Source organism: Pan troglodytes, chromosome 19, assembly GCF_028858775.2.
Source record: "Pan troglodytes isolate AG18354 chromosome 19, NHGRI_mPanTro3-v2.0_pri, whole genome shotgun sequence".
Classification (NCBI taxonomy): Eukaryota; Metazoa; Chordata; class Mammalia; order Primates; family Hominidae; genus Pan; species Pan troglodytes.
In genome coordinates this window covers 95,925,872-95,941,608 of record NC_072417.2, presented here as the reverse complement: position 1 = coordinate 95,941,608, position 15,737 = coordinate 95,925,872, and the positions used below count along the sequence as shown (strand labels likewise).

The 15,737-nt window shown below is 49.0% G+C and overlaps 1 protein-coding gene across 2 annotated transcripts in view; it reads right to left on the bottom strand.

Annotated features, from left to right (window-relative positions):
- FOXK2 (forkhead box K2) overlaps positions 1-15,737 on the bottom strand; it is a 90,656-nt gene that overhangs the window by 31,451 nt on the left and 43,468 nt on the right. For both annotated transcript variants that reach the window (XR_002940310.3, XM_024350787.2), the window contains exons 2-4: positions 11,127-11,321; positions 6,504-6,651; positions 2,838-2,984 (exon numbers count right to left, since the gene is read on the bottom strand). Coding sequence is in view for 1 of the 2 variants with exons in the window: in XM_024350787.2 (XP_024206555.1) it covers positions 2,838-2,984; positions 6,504-6,651; positions 11,127-11,321 (490 nt within the window). In the remaining variant the exon portion in view is untranslated. The remainder of the gene's footprint in view (positions 1-2,837; positions 2,985-6,503; positions 6,652-11,126; positions 11,322-15,737) is intronic.

Genomic DNA, 15,737 nt, shown 5'->3' with positions numbered 1-15,737 from the left:
CAGAGAATCTCATGGCACAGGAAGAGCCCGTGAGGGTCAGTATTCCGACAGCCAAGGGTACAGCTGAGGACAGAAAGAAATTCAAAGTACATTGGCCAGGCGCGGTGGCTCACGCCTGTAATCCCAGCACTTCGGGAGACTGAGGCAGGCAGATCACCCGAGGTCGGGAGTTCAACACCAGCCTGACCAACATGGAGAAACCCCGTCTCTGCTAAAAATACAAAATTAGCCGGGTGTGGTGGCTCAAGCCTGTAGTCCCAGCTACTCATGAGGCTGAGGCAGGAGAATCGCTTGAACCTGGGAGGCGGAGGTTGCAGTGAGCCGAGATCGCGCCGTTGCACTCCACCCTGGGCAACAAGAGCAAAACTCCGTCTCAAAAAAAAAAAGAGAGAGAGAGTAATGTCCATGAACTAGGGGGAATCTGGAGAAACTAATCCCTCTCCCGCTTAATTAGCTGGAGCCACGAGGCGTGAAATGACACAGGAGTGGCCTTACTGGGGAAACAGATGCAGCTGTAGACTTACAGACCTCCATCTAGACAGGAGAGAAAATGTTTCAACAGAAACAAGTTTAATAGCAGTTCAGCAGAGAAGGGTGCCTGACGTGTGCTAGTCTGTCATTCTCTGCCGACGTGAGCTGTGCAGGCACCTGCAATAGACGACAGAAAGCAGGGCGTGCATGAGGGGTCCCGTGGGGTCCTCGCCACTTCACGACTGCGGTCCAAGAGAGCCTTGCTCCAAGGGCTCTGCTCCCCAAAAGGCCTGTCCTGACTTGGGCCCCCCCAAAACTGAGACCAGGCCTTTATCCACCCACCCTCTTTAGCAAGAAAGCCTTGTCCTGTTCATAGGTAGTTCTCAAATAAATGGATGTTAGAAAAAACACACAGAAATACCACTTAAGAGAAACACATTAGAGTCTAATAAAGCTTCTTAGAAACACACTCACAAAGCCCCAGGTAACTGGTATCTCAAACCATCAGAATAAGCTGTAAACTCTGAGGGACCCTCACACACTCCCACAGAGCAAGCTGGACCCCATGTGGAGTTTCTCTCCTTGACAAAGCCATAAAGCCATAGTCACTGGAACATGGGTAGAAGTTATTGTCTGGTTGTGTGTGTGTGTGTGTGTGTGTGTGTGTGTGTGTGTGAGAGAGAGAGAGTGTATGTGTGTGTGTGTATGTATATAGTTTGAAGCACAGCCTCAGTTTTATAGAGTAAATACGGCCAGAATTTAGGATGCAATATGTTAAGAGACCCTGACATGTAACTGAATATGGAACTACTCTCCAAATCCAGCATTTTCCTAATGGTCAATTAAGAGATACCCCCTTGCTGTAGACAGGAAGGCAGGCAGGACAGGGTATAGACACTCCAGGTATGGGACGGGTGGGCACAAGGTGGGCCAGAGGGGAGGCTGGGTCTCATTCTGTACCTTCCATGATTAAAGACCCCCAAGCCCCTCCACAAAGGAAATATGGAAGACGTGGCTGGTAGGCTTTTTTTTTTTTTCCTTTTTGAGACAGGGTCTTGCTCTGTCACCCAGGCTGGAGTGCAGTGGTGTGATCACAGGTATCTGTAACCTCTGCTTCCTGGGCTCAGGTGATCCTCCCACCTCAGCCTCTGGAGTAGCTGGGACTAGAAGCGTGAGCCACCACACTCAGCTAATTTTTTTTTATTTTTTGTAGAGACAGGGTCTCGCCATGTTGCCCAGGCTGCTCTCGAAATCCTAGAGTCACGCGATCCACCTGCCTCAGCTCTCAAAGTGCTAGAATTATAGGCATGAGTTACTGTGCCCGGCTGGTAGGCTATTTTTTAATATAACATGTTTATACATCTGTGGTTAAAAGAAAAAAGGTTTTTCCCCTTCAATAAATAGAAAACAGTTGCCCCTGCACCACCCTCACCACTAAGCCACGTAGTTTAGATGTTTTTTTAAGGATCATTTACTCATTAAATGAAAGCCTCAAAGAAATTCTATAGATGTTCCTGGTTACTTAATGAATTAAAAGACTATAAGCATACATACATTTCTTCTCTATGTTTTTAATATTCTATATTTCAAACCTACCCACTGCCAAATTATTTCAAATAGCAAGATTCTCATATACATCCAGTAAACAGCCAACACAACACAGACACATAGAGAAAAAACCTACATAGTCTAAAGGGTTAAAATTATTGGTATAACAGAGCGAGACTCTGACTCAAAAAAAAAAAAAAAAATTATTGGTGTGTGAGCTGACCAAGGGAATATTTTGCAGATTTCAAAGTGTCTCTTGGGGGTAGCCCCGGGGTTCCACGACCAGGTGGGCTCCCTGGCTGAGACAGGGCACACCACATTCATCTGTTTTTTACCCCGGCCAACTGGTTAAGATGTCTTCTAAGTGTTCCTTGGTAAAACGTGGTTTGAAAACTGTCTCTGCAAACTTCAAAACTTCTGTCCATTAGCAGGACTAGATGAGGAAGACAGGAGAATGCCAAAGGGAAGGATAGGCTGGGTTTTAAATTTCTCCTACATTTCAAATATGAACTGCATTGGTCAAAGGGAAATACCTCAAACAATCCACACTTCACAAATCCTATGCAGACACATGAATTTCCACAACAGTAAAGCACGCAGGCCTAGATGCTCCTCCAGAACCACGCTTCCTTCTGCTCCACACGAAGGTGAGGCAGAGCATGGCAGCGCCAGCCCCCAGCTCCTCTTCCTCTCAGGACGGGAGGCTCCAACCCCCGCTTCTACCTTCCTAACCTGTGCCTGCGTTCCAGACAGCAGCCGCTCCACTTTCTTCTTGGTATCCATCAGCCTCTATTTAACAACAAACTGAAGGCATTTACCTGCCAGCCCTTGTCCGCAGTCCTGTAGTAGGGATAATTTTTAGTGATGTGTGTATAAATCCCGTTCAGGGTGAGCTGTTTGTCGGGAGCCATCGTAATCGCCTGAACTATCAGCTGCGCGTAGGAGTAAGGCGGCTTTGAATCATCCTGTATTTAAAAAACAAACACAAAAGGAATATTGAAGTTACCACATTTTGTATTAAATTTACTAGATTTAAAGATTCTCAGTGCTTTTAAGTGTTCCTCTGATACCTCATTTGTCTTTTTTTTGAGACAGAGTCTCGCTGTGTCGCCCAGGCTGGAGTGCAGTGACGCGATCTTGGCTCACTGCAATCTCCGCCCTCTGAGTTCAAGCGGTTCTCCTGCCTCAGCCTCCCGAGTAGCTGGGATCACAGGCGCCTGCCACTGCGCCCGGCTAATTTTTGTGGTTTTAGTAGAGATGGGGTTTCACCATGTTGGCCAGGCCAGTCTCAAACTCCTGACCTCAGGTGATCCGCCTGCCTCGGCCTCCCAACGTGCTGGGATTACGGGTGTGAGCCACTGCGCCAGCCTGATACCTCATTTTTCTTACTATGAAAGTAATACAATTCGAAAACATGGAGGAAACAAATGGAAAACTATAAAGAATATTAAAAATTACATAAGGAAAAAATCCAAATGTCAAAAATGAAGACATAAAGGCTGCTTGACCTCAGTGGAGTCCAAGGCAAAGCACCTCAACCACGACCAGATCCTGTCAGCTACCCCAGGGGTACAGGCAAGGGGTGGGTAAAGCTGGCTGAGGGCTCACAGCCAGCAGCACCCCTCCCCAGGCATAAGCACCAGGGGTGGCCAGGGCTGCTCAGAGCCCCTGGGACTCACCAAATACCCGTCCACAAGGAGCCCCTGCCGTCCATGAGGAGGAGCCCCCTGGCCCACGAAGAGCCCCATGGAGGCTTCACCTTGGGTTTGGAGACATCCTGGCTGCTCAGTGCCCCGCTGACAGGCTGGCATCCCTGGTCCTGGCTCTTTCAAGGCCACTGGTGGCTCCCTGTCATAGTGACAACTTGAAACCCACACTTACAGGCACGAGCCCACTGGGAAAGGGAATCACTCCTGGTTGTGAACTTCTGGGCAACACGCTTGTCAACATGGATGAAGAGCAACAGATAATGTTGGATGAAAAAATACATTCAAGATGATACTATATACATGGAGTTTTACAATGAACAATTATAGATACTGTTCAAGGATAAACACAAATGGAATGGGAAACAGGCAGGCTGACAGACAGGAGGCAAGGATATCAGAGGCGCCCACATGGGCTTCCACAGCACAGGCCGCGTTCAGCGCTGACAGCTCAGAGTGGGCAGAGGGACGTTTGTCTTTTCTTTTCTGGGGACACGGTCTCACTCTGTCGCCCAGGCCAGAGTGCAGTGGTGTGATCACGGCTCACTGAAGCCTGAACTCCCAGGGCTCAGGTGATCCTCCCACCTCAGCCTCCCCAGCAGCTGGGACTCCAAGTGCATGCCACTATGCCTGGCTAATTTTTGGTATTTTTGTAGAGACAGGATCTTGCTTTTTTGTCCAATCGGATCTCAAACTCCTGAGCTCAAGTGATATGCCCACCTTGGCCTCCCAAAGTCAAATTTGTCTCTTTTTTTTTTTTGAGACAGAGTCTCGCTCTGTCACTCAGGCTGGAGTGCAGCGGCGCGATTTCGGCTCACTGCAAGCTCCACCTCCCGGGTTCACGCCATTCTCCTGCCTCAGCCTCCCGAGTAGCTGGGACTACAGGCGCCTGCCAACACGCCCAGTTAATTTTTTGTATTTTTAGTACAGACGGGATTTCACCGTGTTGGCCAGGATGGTCTCGATCTCCTGACCTTGTGATCCGCCCACCTCGGCCTCCCAAAGTGCTGGGGATTACAGGCGTGAGCCACTGCACCCAGCCTATCACTTTTTTTTTCTAAACAGAAAAATGTAATCACAAGAAGACCCTCCACATACCTAATTCTTTCTTTTTAGACAGGGTCTTGCCATGTTGCCCAGGCTAGAGGACAGTGGCTATTCAAGGATTGATCGTAGCTCACCACAGCTTTGAACTCAAGTGATTCTCCTGCCTCAGCCTCCCGAACAGCTGTGACTACAGGTGCATGCCACACTGCCCGCTACGTCTCTTCCTTTAAACAGCTAACAAAGCCTTCGTCACTGTGCCTGTGCTGTTGACTTCCCTGTGATTTTTTTTCTATGTTTCTAAAAACTTTTTAAATTGAAAAACATATAAAACAGACAGAAAAGCTCATGATACATTTATGTCAGCTGAACAAATTTTTGCAAAGTGAACATCAGTATACTAGGTCAAGAGACAGGGCACCACCAGCATCCCCAACATGCTCGTATGGGCCCTCTCAGCCCACTACCTCTACTTCTCCAAGAGGCCACCATTACTACTGACTTCTTAGAGTGACCACAGTTTTGCTGGGATTTACTACGTTTTACCACTTGGCTGCATCCTTAAACAATACAACTTAGATCTGTCCAATTGTAAGCCTGACAGAAACGGCACCACATGCGATGCGCCCTCCTTGCCTAGCACCCTGTGTTAGACGCCATAGCCGGCCGCAGGTGGGGGATGCACAGCTGTGGCTTATTCATTCTCATGGCTGTGCTGCGTTCTGCTGGGATAGATCACACTTCCTCAATATGTCAAGTAATACCATGCATGGTTCTTACTCTCTTTCTTCCACTCAGCATTACATCTGGAATATTTCCATATCAGCAAATACTCTGCATGCTATTCCCTAAGTGGAAGCACAATATCCTAATCACCATTCCCTAGGGACACTGAGGTTGCGTTTTTATTTTTTATTTTATTTTTTTGAAACAGGAGCTCACTCTCTCACCCAGGCTGGAGTTCAGTGGCGTGATCTCAGCTCACTGCAACCTCCGCCTCCCGGGGTTCAAGTGATTCTCCCGCCTCAGCCTCCGGAGCAGCTGAGATTACAGCTGCGTGCCACCACGCCTGGCTTTTTGAATTTTTTTTTGGTAGAAGCGGGGTTTAACCATGTTGACCAGGCTGGTCTCCAACTCCTGACCTCAAGTGATCCCCCCGCCTCGGCATCCCAAAGTGCTGGGATTACAGGCATGAGCCACCACACCCAGCCGCATTCCATTGTTTTATACAAACTTTCATCCATTTCCTTTGGTCAAAGTCCTAAAAGGAAAATTACTGGGTCAAAGAATACAAATGTGCCAGGTCATAGTGTGACTCTCAACAACTGCTGTCCAAACAAGTGACAAACGTGCCCTATACAAACATGAGTGGCAGGGTGTGCGTTTGCATAACCTTCAGAGTTTGGGACAAGGGGATAAACTCCGGCACAAACACACATGAGCTCCACAAAGACCAAAGCACTCTTCCATCTTCCGCTGTCTGCCCAGCCCTCAGCACCTGGGCCTACAGCTATTAGGGAGACCCTAAGATGTGCGTTGAATGACTAAACGAGTACACTTGCAAAGCCCCAATACCAAGAACACAGCAGAAACACCAGAATCAAGCCCACATCCCCACCGATGCCTGGCAGGGCTGTCACTGGACAGGCAGGTGAGTGACAGGCAGGTGACACTGAGGGCCCTGTGGCTACACACTGTCCCCCAGGGGCGGCTTCAAGGCTACAAAGCCTTTACCTTCGGGCTGTCTCCACCTGAAGCTTCCTTTTCATTTTCAGGCTGTGAGTTGTCAGCCATTAAATTGAGGTCAGATGGCATCACTCGGCCCACCTTGTACCCTGAAGACCCCGCTCCCCGGGGGCTGGAGGGGCAGGAGTTTGCAGCGCTGTGGAAAAGAAAAAGTTGTTCCTATTAGTCTATCACAGTGCACGCATCCTACTGTGCTTCAGCAACTGGCTTTAATTACAGGGATAACAAATACAGAAATGTTAAAAAAAAAAAAAAGGAAGAGAATATGAGCATTTCCTATGGAAACACAGATTCTTATAAATGATCTGTGAAATTTAAGATCGTCCCAAGAAGCAATGTGGAAATAGGGTATTTGCTTCTATAAACGTCAGCTCATGAAATGTGACACAAGCTCTCAGGGGAGGCAGTGGCCCACTCATTTCACCAGTGAGGAAACTGAGGCTCCGGATGGTTCCAGAACTTATTGAAGACACAAAGTGACACAAGATAGGCACAGAGGTCCTCACTGAGGAGCTGTGACAGGGGGCACAGAAAAGACAGGGAAAGTCGGGGCAGTGGGGGAGGGGAGGGGTCTGCCAGCCAAGGCCCCTGGAGCTGAAGTGGAGCAAGCGGTTCCACTGAAGATGAAGCCGTGGACATGGACACCTGCTGAAGGCACAACAGCAGGTCAGCTAGGGGCGCCCGGGACGCAGCAGCGGGTCAGCTGGGGGCGCCCGGGACACAGAATCAGGCCCGTTTTCAAACAGGCACTTTTCCCCACCGGGCTGGACGGGGGCACAGGGAGTGTTCTGATTCTTGATCTCTGTGCCGATTAAAGGGCACGTGCATTTCCGGTAAGTCAAGGAGCTGCAGATTCTCTCCATGCCTCATTTTCTGCACTTCAATAAAAAGAACGAGCCACTGAAATGGAACAATATCAAGATATGATTATTTTATAAGTTAGAGAGATGTTTTTGGGGAAAAACATTGCAAATGCATAGAAAAGGTCTAGAAAAAATAACCAAGAAACCTAAAGGCATGACCTCTGAGAAACAACTCAAAAGGAGGGCCAGGGAGATGGAGAAGTGGGGAGGAGGAGGGAAAGGGCAACACACCAGTGGCCTTGTACCCTCTGCAGTGCTTCTTAGACTTTCTGCCATGAATATGCACCACTGGTATACTCACTCACCCATTCAACAAGTATTTACTCAATGCCAGCAACCATCCTTAAAGCACTGGAGAAAAAGCATCTACAATTTATGAGTTTAAAGAGCCAACTTTTAACAAGTGGAGGATGCAGCCAGTGTGGCCCGAGGAAGGCAAGTGACCTGCTGGCTGGACGGCAGGTTTGGAAAGTCAGGTTGCTCAGGCTCGCTCCACCTGGAGGCCCCGGGGACCTGGGTTCCCCCTGACAAAGGTCTGTGCAGGTGTGGGGAGGGGCAAGCAAGGAAACGCAGGATGAAAAGAAAGCAACAGGTGGGAGGAGAGGCGGAGCTGGGAGCCAACCCAACCTCAGGGCTGCAGCTGTGACCGACCCTTCCCCTGCACCCACCGCTGCTGTCAGTCACACTTGAAGTGGGGGTCTTGAAGGCTGCTGCTTGGCAGTGAGCTGTATGTGACTCAGGTAAACCCGGGCACATTCTACTCCAGTGGATTCTGTGTCCTTTTCAGGCAGTGCTTAATAAGCACCGGGTGGCAGGACTGACTTGTGCCTACCCACTCGCACACTTACTATTTGGCCCGCTCAGTTATGTTCAGCCAAATTCAGCCAAAAGAGAGGGCAGCCTCTCAGCAAAGGAGCGATGGGAGAGAGGGCAGCAACGAGAAGGCCCTGATGCCAGCCGGGGCGACTCTCAGACAGCACCAGGCACAGGATGGTGGCCAGAGTCCACTGGCCACACCTCCATTTCACAAACACGTGCACGACGGATGCTTTTCCAGGGGGCCTATTTTTTTTTTCTTTTGTGGTAAAATACACACAACATAAAATTTACCATTTTAACCATTTTAAACTGCACACTTCAGCAGGATGAAGCACATTCACACAGAGGTGCAGCCATCACACCACCCCGCTCCAGAATGTTCTCATTTCCCAAACTGAAGCTCTGTCCCCAAGAAACACCGGCTCCCCCTCCCCGCCCCCAGCCCCTGGCCACCTCTCCATTCTGCCTTCTGTCTCTGTGAATGTGATACTCTAGGAATCTCAATGACTGGCTTATTTCACTGAGCTTAACGACCTCAGGGTTAATTCATGTTTCAGCATATGTCAGGATTTCCTTCCTTTTTAAGGCTGAATAATATTCCATTGTATCTTCTATTCTCTGGAAATTGTGCATAAGGCTGCTATGAAAACGGGCATACAAATATTTCTTCAAGACCCTGCCTTCAGTTTGGGTCTATATCCAGAAGTGAGGTTGCTGGATCACATGGTAATTCTATTTTCAGTTTTGTGAGGAACTGCTAGTCTGTTTCCACAGCAGCTGCACGGTTTGGCATTCCTTGCAACAGCACACAACAGTTCCAATTTCTCCACAACCTCACTAACACTATTTTCTGGGTTTTTTGTTTTTAATAGCAGCCAATCCAATGGGTGTGAGGTGGGATCTCATTGTGTTTTGATTGGCATTTCCCTAATAACTACTGAGGCTGAATATCTTTTCATGTCCTTATTGGCCATTTCTATATCTTCTTTGAAACAATGTCTTTCACGTTTTTGAACTGGGTCTTTTGTTTCTTTGTTGTTGAGTTTTAGGAGTTCTCTCTACAATCTGGATATTAATCCCTTGTCAGATGTATGATTTGCAAATCATTACTCCCATTCTGTAGAACACCTTTTTACTACTGATGTTGTCTTTTGATGCAGAAATTTTTTAAATTTTCAAGAAGTTCCAATTTGTCTTTTTCTTTTGTTGCCTGTGCCTTTGGTACCAAATCCAATGTCATAGGTTTTGCCTATGTTTTCTGCTAAGAATTTTACAGTTTCAGGCCTTACATTTAGGTCTTTGATCCATTTTCAGTTAATTTTTGCACATGGTATAAGATAAGGGCCCAAATTCATTATTTTCCATGTGGACATACCGTTTACCTGGTACCACTTGTTGGGAAGTCTGAATGAATGGTGTGGGCATGTGGGCACCCTCGTCAAAAACCATTTGATGAGGCCATACGCGGTGGCTCACGCCTGTAATCCCAGCACTTTGGGAGGCCGAGGCAGGCGGATCACCTGAGGTCAGGATTTCAAGACCACCCTGACCAACGTGGAGAAACCCCATCTCTACTAAAAATACAAAATTAGCCGGGCGTGGTGGTGCATGCCTGTAATCCCAGCTACTCAGGAGACTGAGGCATGAGAATCGCTTGAACCTGGGAGGCAGAGGGTGCAGTGAGCCAAGACCACGCATTGGACTCCAGCCTGGGCAAAAAGGGTGAAACTCCATCTCAAAAAAAAAAAAAACTATTTGACTACATTATGTGAGGGTTTATTTCTGGGCTCTCTACTCTTCCTAAACATTTTTTCTTTATTTTTTTTTTTAAATTGGCTCATGGTTCTTCAGGCTGTGGGCTCTCTAAAAAAATTCAAAACTAAAATTAAAATCTATCTCAGACTTTAGACCACTGTCTGCCCTTTCATTTATACTCCAATAAAAAGAATCCAGGCCAGGCACAGTGGAGCGCGTCTGTTGTCCCAGCTACTCAGAAGGCCAAGGCGGGAGGATCACTTAAGTCCAGGAGTTTGAGTTCATCCTGGGCAACACAGCCAGAATCCATCTCTTAAAAACAAAAAACAAAAAAAAACCAGCCAGCTGTGGTAGCTCACGCCTGTAATCCCAGCACTTTGGGAGGTGGATGACAAGGTCAGGAGTTTGAGATCAGCCTGGCCAACACAGTGAAATCCCGTCTCTACTAAAAATACAAAAAATTAGCCGGGTATGGTGGCACATGTCTGTAGCCCCAGCTACTCAGGAGGCTGAGGCAGGAGAATCACTTGAACCTGGGAGGCAGAGGTTGCAGTGAGCCGAGATCACACCACTGCACTCCAGCCTGGGGAACAGTGCAAAACTCCATCTCCAAAAAAAAAAAAAAAAAAAACCACTTTAAAAACATCTTTTAAGGAATGAGTAAACAGGCCAGGTGCAGTGGCTCAGCCTGTAATCCCAACACTTGGAGAGGCTGAGGTGGGCGGATCACTTGAGGTCAGGAGTTCAAGACCAGCCTGACCAATATGGTGAAACCCTGTCTCTACTAAAAATGCAAAAATTAGGTGGGCGTGGTGGTGGGTGCCTGTAGTCCTAGCTACTCAGGAGGCTAAGGCAGGAGAATCGCTTGAACCTGGGAGGCGGAGGTTGCAGTGAGCCAAGATAGCACCACTGCACTCCAGCCTGGGCAACAGACAGAGACTCCTTCTCAAAAAAAAAAAAAAAAAAAAAAAAGGAATGAGTAAATAAAAACCAGGAACCTTTAGGAACTGCATTTCATAATGCAGGAAATTCAGAGCAGAAATCCAATGATATTTTAAACACCACCTCACATTCTCTCTCTCCACATGAGTCAGCACCAGGGAAGGAGAAAGGCGTTACTTGGGGCTGCCACTGGAACTAAGGATGCTCCAGTCCCCCATCCCCATGGCCGCACCTGATGGTTCCCGTGGGGGAGGGCAGAGGGCTGATGAGGTGCGCCATGGTGTCTGGAATGTTGATGGTCAGGGGCGAGATGTGTGGCTGTACGGCCTTCACTGGAGACTCAGACGCCTCCTGCTTCTCTCTCTTCTCGCTGGACAGGGCAGTGAACGTTATCTTGATGTTTGTGCTCGGGAACCTGAATGTGCACCTGGAAAAGAAAAGCCCACCATCAGCACCTTTTGCTGTCCCAGCCGGGGCAGGGCAGAGTCCCCACGTGTCCCCACAACACTGGAGCAGCTGAGGACATGGATGCAACACTTCCAAGCTCAGCTCACCGTGTTATTACAAGTCGCCAAACAAACAAAACCACAATTAAGGTGCTTCATGACTTTAAAAACACCAGTAAGAAAACGCTACTTAGACCAGCCATACAGGAAAATAAAAAGCACAGACAAGGCCAGGTAAAGTAGCTCATGCTTGTAATCCCAGCACTTTGGGAGGCTGAGGCAGGCCGATCCCTTGGGTCCAGGAGGTCAAGACCAGCCTGGGCAACACAGCGAGACCCCACCTCTACAAAAACTACAAAAAATTAGCCAGGCGTGGTGGTGCGTGCCTGTGGTCCCAGATACTCAGGAGGCTGAGGCAGGAGGACTGCTTGAGCCCAGAAGGTCAAAGCTGCAGTGAGCTATGATAGTGCCACTGCACTTCAGTCTGAGCAAGAGGCCCTGTCTCCCCCGACCAAAAAAAAAAAAAAGCATAGACTCAAAAAGACTCAAATACTACTTAGTTTACATGACTCCTTTTAAACTAAGTGCCTGAATATGTTTTGGGTCTTATAGTAGACTGAAAACAAAACTCAAATACCACCCAGTGTCTATTTTTCCTTTCAAAATAAACATACAAATGTATCTGGGTCACAAAGCAATAACTTTGTGGTAGTTTTCTTATTTAAGAAAAATAATTCCTTTCCTTTTTTTTTTTTTTTTTTTTTTTAGAAACGGAGTTTCGTTCTTGTCGCCCAGAATGGAGTGCAATGGTGCTATCTCTGCTCACTGCAACCTCCACCTCCCAGGTTCAAGCGATTCTCCTGCCTCAGCCTCCCGAGTAGCTGGGATTACAGGCACGCACTACCACGCCTGGCTAATTTCGTATTTTTAGCAGAGACGGGGTTTCTCCATGTTGGTCGGGCTGGTCTCAAACTCGCGACCTCACGTGATCCGCCCACCTCGGCTTCCCAAAGTGCTGGGATTACAGGCGTGAGCCATGGCGCCCGGCCTCCTTTTCTTTAAATAAAAAATCCTATCACCCTTTTCACTGTTGGCTCTGGCAAACAAAGAGCCAGGGACATTAAGCTACAGGGGAGAAGGTTTGCAGTGAACACTCTGGTTCACACTTCATGTAGCTTCCTTGACATGACTCAAGTAAAACATAACCAAAGGTCATGCAAGCCAAATACCTTCAAAGAATAAAATTTAAAAATAGCCATAGACTCTGAGAGTCTCTAAGTCCCCACCACAAACCCAGTTCAACAACAGCCTATTTGTCTGTCTACAAACAACGCAAACAAGTGGCCGGCCACACTCAGCCCAGCTCACATCCGCGCACCCGGCGCGGGACTCAGCCCGGCTCACATCTGTGCGCCCAGTGCGGGCACCCCCCCCACAGAGGAAGACTCTGTCCACCACCCTGCCCTAGGGGCACCTCCAGCCTATGGAGGTCGGAGGCTACGCCATGGCCCTCCCGCTTCAGGCACCTGCCCAAGAAGGGTCCAGCCTGTGGAGGTTGGAAGCTACGCCATGGCCCTCCCGCTTCAGGGACGTCTCCAAGAAGACACTTCCCAACCCTCTAGCTGGGGTCGGGAAGGACAGCACCCGAGGGTTTCAACACTCGCTTCTTTGCCGTGCTGCCGCTGCCTCCCCTTGCCCTTCTCCTTTCCCTGTGAGGCACACGCAGGACGGCCAGTCCTCCCCACGGTCTTGGTGTACAGAGCAGAACCTCACAGAGTGACCACCGCCTGGGTGTCCAGGACACCAGACTCTCTGGTTCCCACTTTGCAGCACTCCTTTTCAATCCCTTACCGGAGCCTCCTCTCTTTACCGCCCGATGTTCAATGTTCAATGCTCCAGGCCTCGACTCCAGTTTCTCCCTCTACCCTCACTCCTGGCTCATCCAGGCCTCAGACCTTGAACTCTACACATACCCAAATGGCTCCAAAATCCCCACTTCCAGCTCCAGGGTCTCCCTACACTCTGGCCCCTCATATGCATCAACACTGGGGGTCTCAAACAAGACTCCCAGCCCACGCTCCTCTCCCAGGACTCCCCTCAGCAGTGACAGGCAGCACTCAGGTGCTCAGGCCAGAAATACAGGAGTCCATCCACCAGTGCCATCAGCTCTGGCCTTCAAAACGCGCCCATCATGAAAACTGAAAAAGCTTCTCTGCCAAAACCCCTGTTAAGACACTGAAAAAGTAAGCCACCTTCTTTTCTTGTTCACCTTCAGGAGAAAACGTCTGAAGGCTGGGCAGTGACTCACATCTGTAATCCTAGCACTTTGGGAGGCTGGGGAGGGAGGATTGCTTGAGTGCAGGAATTTGAGACTAGCCTGGCCAACAAAGACCCCTATGACCCAGGCTGGAGAGCAGTGGCACGATCACTGACCCACTGCAGCCTCGAACTCACAGGCTCAAGCGATCCTCCACATCAACTTCCTGAGTAGCTGGGACTAGAGGCACATGCCACCATGCCAGGCTGTTTCCCAGGCTGGTCTCAAACTCCTGGGCTCAAGTGATCCACCCACCTCAGTCTCCAAAAGTGCTGAAATTACAGGCGTGAACCACTATGCCTGATCCCGTCTATAAATGATATATTTAAGACAATGATCTTTTGGTCTATAAAGCTCTATTTTATTTTACATCCTTGCAAATTATTAACTGAATCAACTAAGACCAAGAGAGAAACAGACCACTGGTATCGAAACCAAAGGAAACAAAGGAAAAAAGAAAAAGAAACAGTAAAACAAAAGATAGCAAAATGCTTCCAGCTGCACCACAACGCCAGGGGTGGAATCACTTGAGCCCAGGAGCTCAAAGCCAGCCTGTGCCACACAGTGAGACCGCTTCCCTTAAATAACAGGGAGAAGGGCCGGGCACGGTGGCCCACTCCTGTAATCCTAGCACTTTGGGAAGCCAAAACAGGAGGATAGTTTGAGACCAGCCTGGGCAACACAGTAAGACCGCTTCCCTTAAATAACAGCGAGAAGGGCCGGGCGCAGTGGTTCATGCCTGTAATTCCAGGACTTTGGGAGGCCGAGGCAGGCAGATCATGAGGTCAGGAGATCGAGACCATCCTGCCTAACACACTGAAACCCCATCTCTACTAAAAATACAAAAAAAAAATAAGCCAGGCATGGTGGCACACACGTGTAATCCCAGCTACTCGGGAGGCTAAGGCAGGAGAATCTCTTGAACCCGGGAGGCAGAGGCTGCAGCGAGCCGAGATCCTGCCACTGCACTCCAGCCAGGGCGACAGAGCGAGACTCCATTTAAAAAAAAAAAAAAAAAGTCTATCCAGAGCAAAGATCTGCAACACTTCACATTCAGTGGCATTCACTGCTGGCTTTAGACTTCCCAGATGCAAACACCTGTTTATCACTACATTTTTAAAAAAAACCGGCACTTAATCTCTCAAGTCACCCGCTTGGCCCTCTTCCAGGTGTACTTTACCTCTTTTCCTTCCTGCTCTAAAGCTTTTTGATAAGCTTTCAGTGCTGCTCTAAATAAATACATAATAAATAATAAAACTGATCACCTGCCATGTATCTGAGATCCGACTGAGCTCAGCTCCCTTTACACAGACATTACTTCTAGAGTCTGCAAACCAGGGGGGTGGGTGGGGGGTGGTGTGTGTGTACAGCTGTCACCTCCTCTGAGGACAACAAGGAAGACCAGCCTGGCACGAGGTTCCAGCAGGATCTGAAAGCCACCCTAGACTCCCACCCATCATCTCCTGAGTCCTCCTCACTGCTAATGAGCAGCCCGTCCCACGTGGGGGCGTGTTCCCAGGACCACCCACCCTCTCATACCAGCCTAACGGCTTAAAACCCAGGGGTTCTCACAGCAGAACCAGGTGGACACAAACAGGGCAAGGTGCTTGGATGCCAAGCGGCTCCGCCATCCCTGCTGGGCTCCGCACACGAAGCTGGCTCTGAGCTGAGCGCAGCTGTGGAGTCCGCACGGTCGCCAGCCAGTAACAGAGATGGGAAGAACAGCGAGCACCAACCGCGCAACCTCAGACTGAAGCTCAGTGGAAAACCGCACTCCACATCCACATACAGACACTCAGGACACCAAATCAAACACTGTACTACTAGGCCAGGCTCAGTAGCTCACGCCTGTCATCCCAGCACTTTGGGAGGCCAAGGCAGGAGGATCCCCTGAGGTCAGAAGTTCGAGACCAGCCTGACCAACATGGTGAAACCCCATTGCTACTAAAAACATAAAAATTAACCAGCGTGGGCCAGGCGCAGTGGCTCACACCTGTAATTCCAGCACTCTGGGAGACCAAGTTGGGCAGATCACGAGGTCAGGAGATCGAGACCATCCTGGATAACACGGTGAAACCCC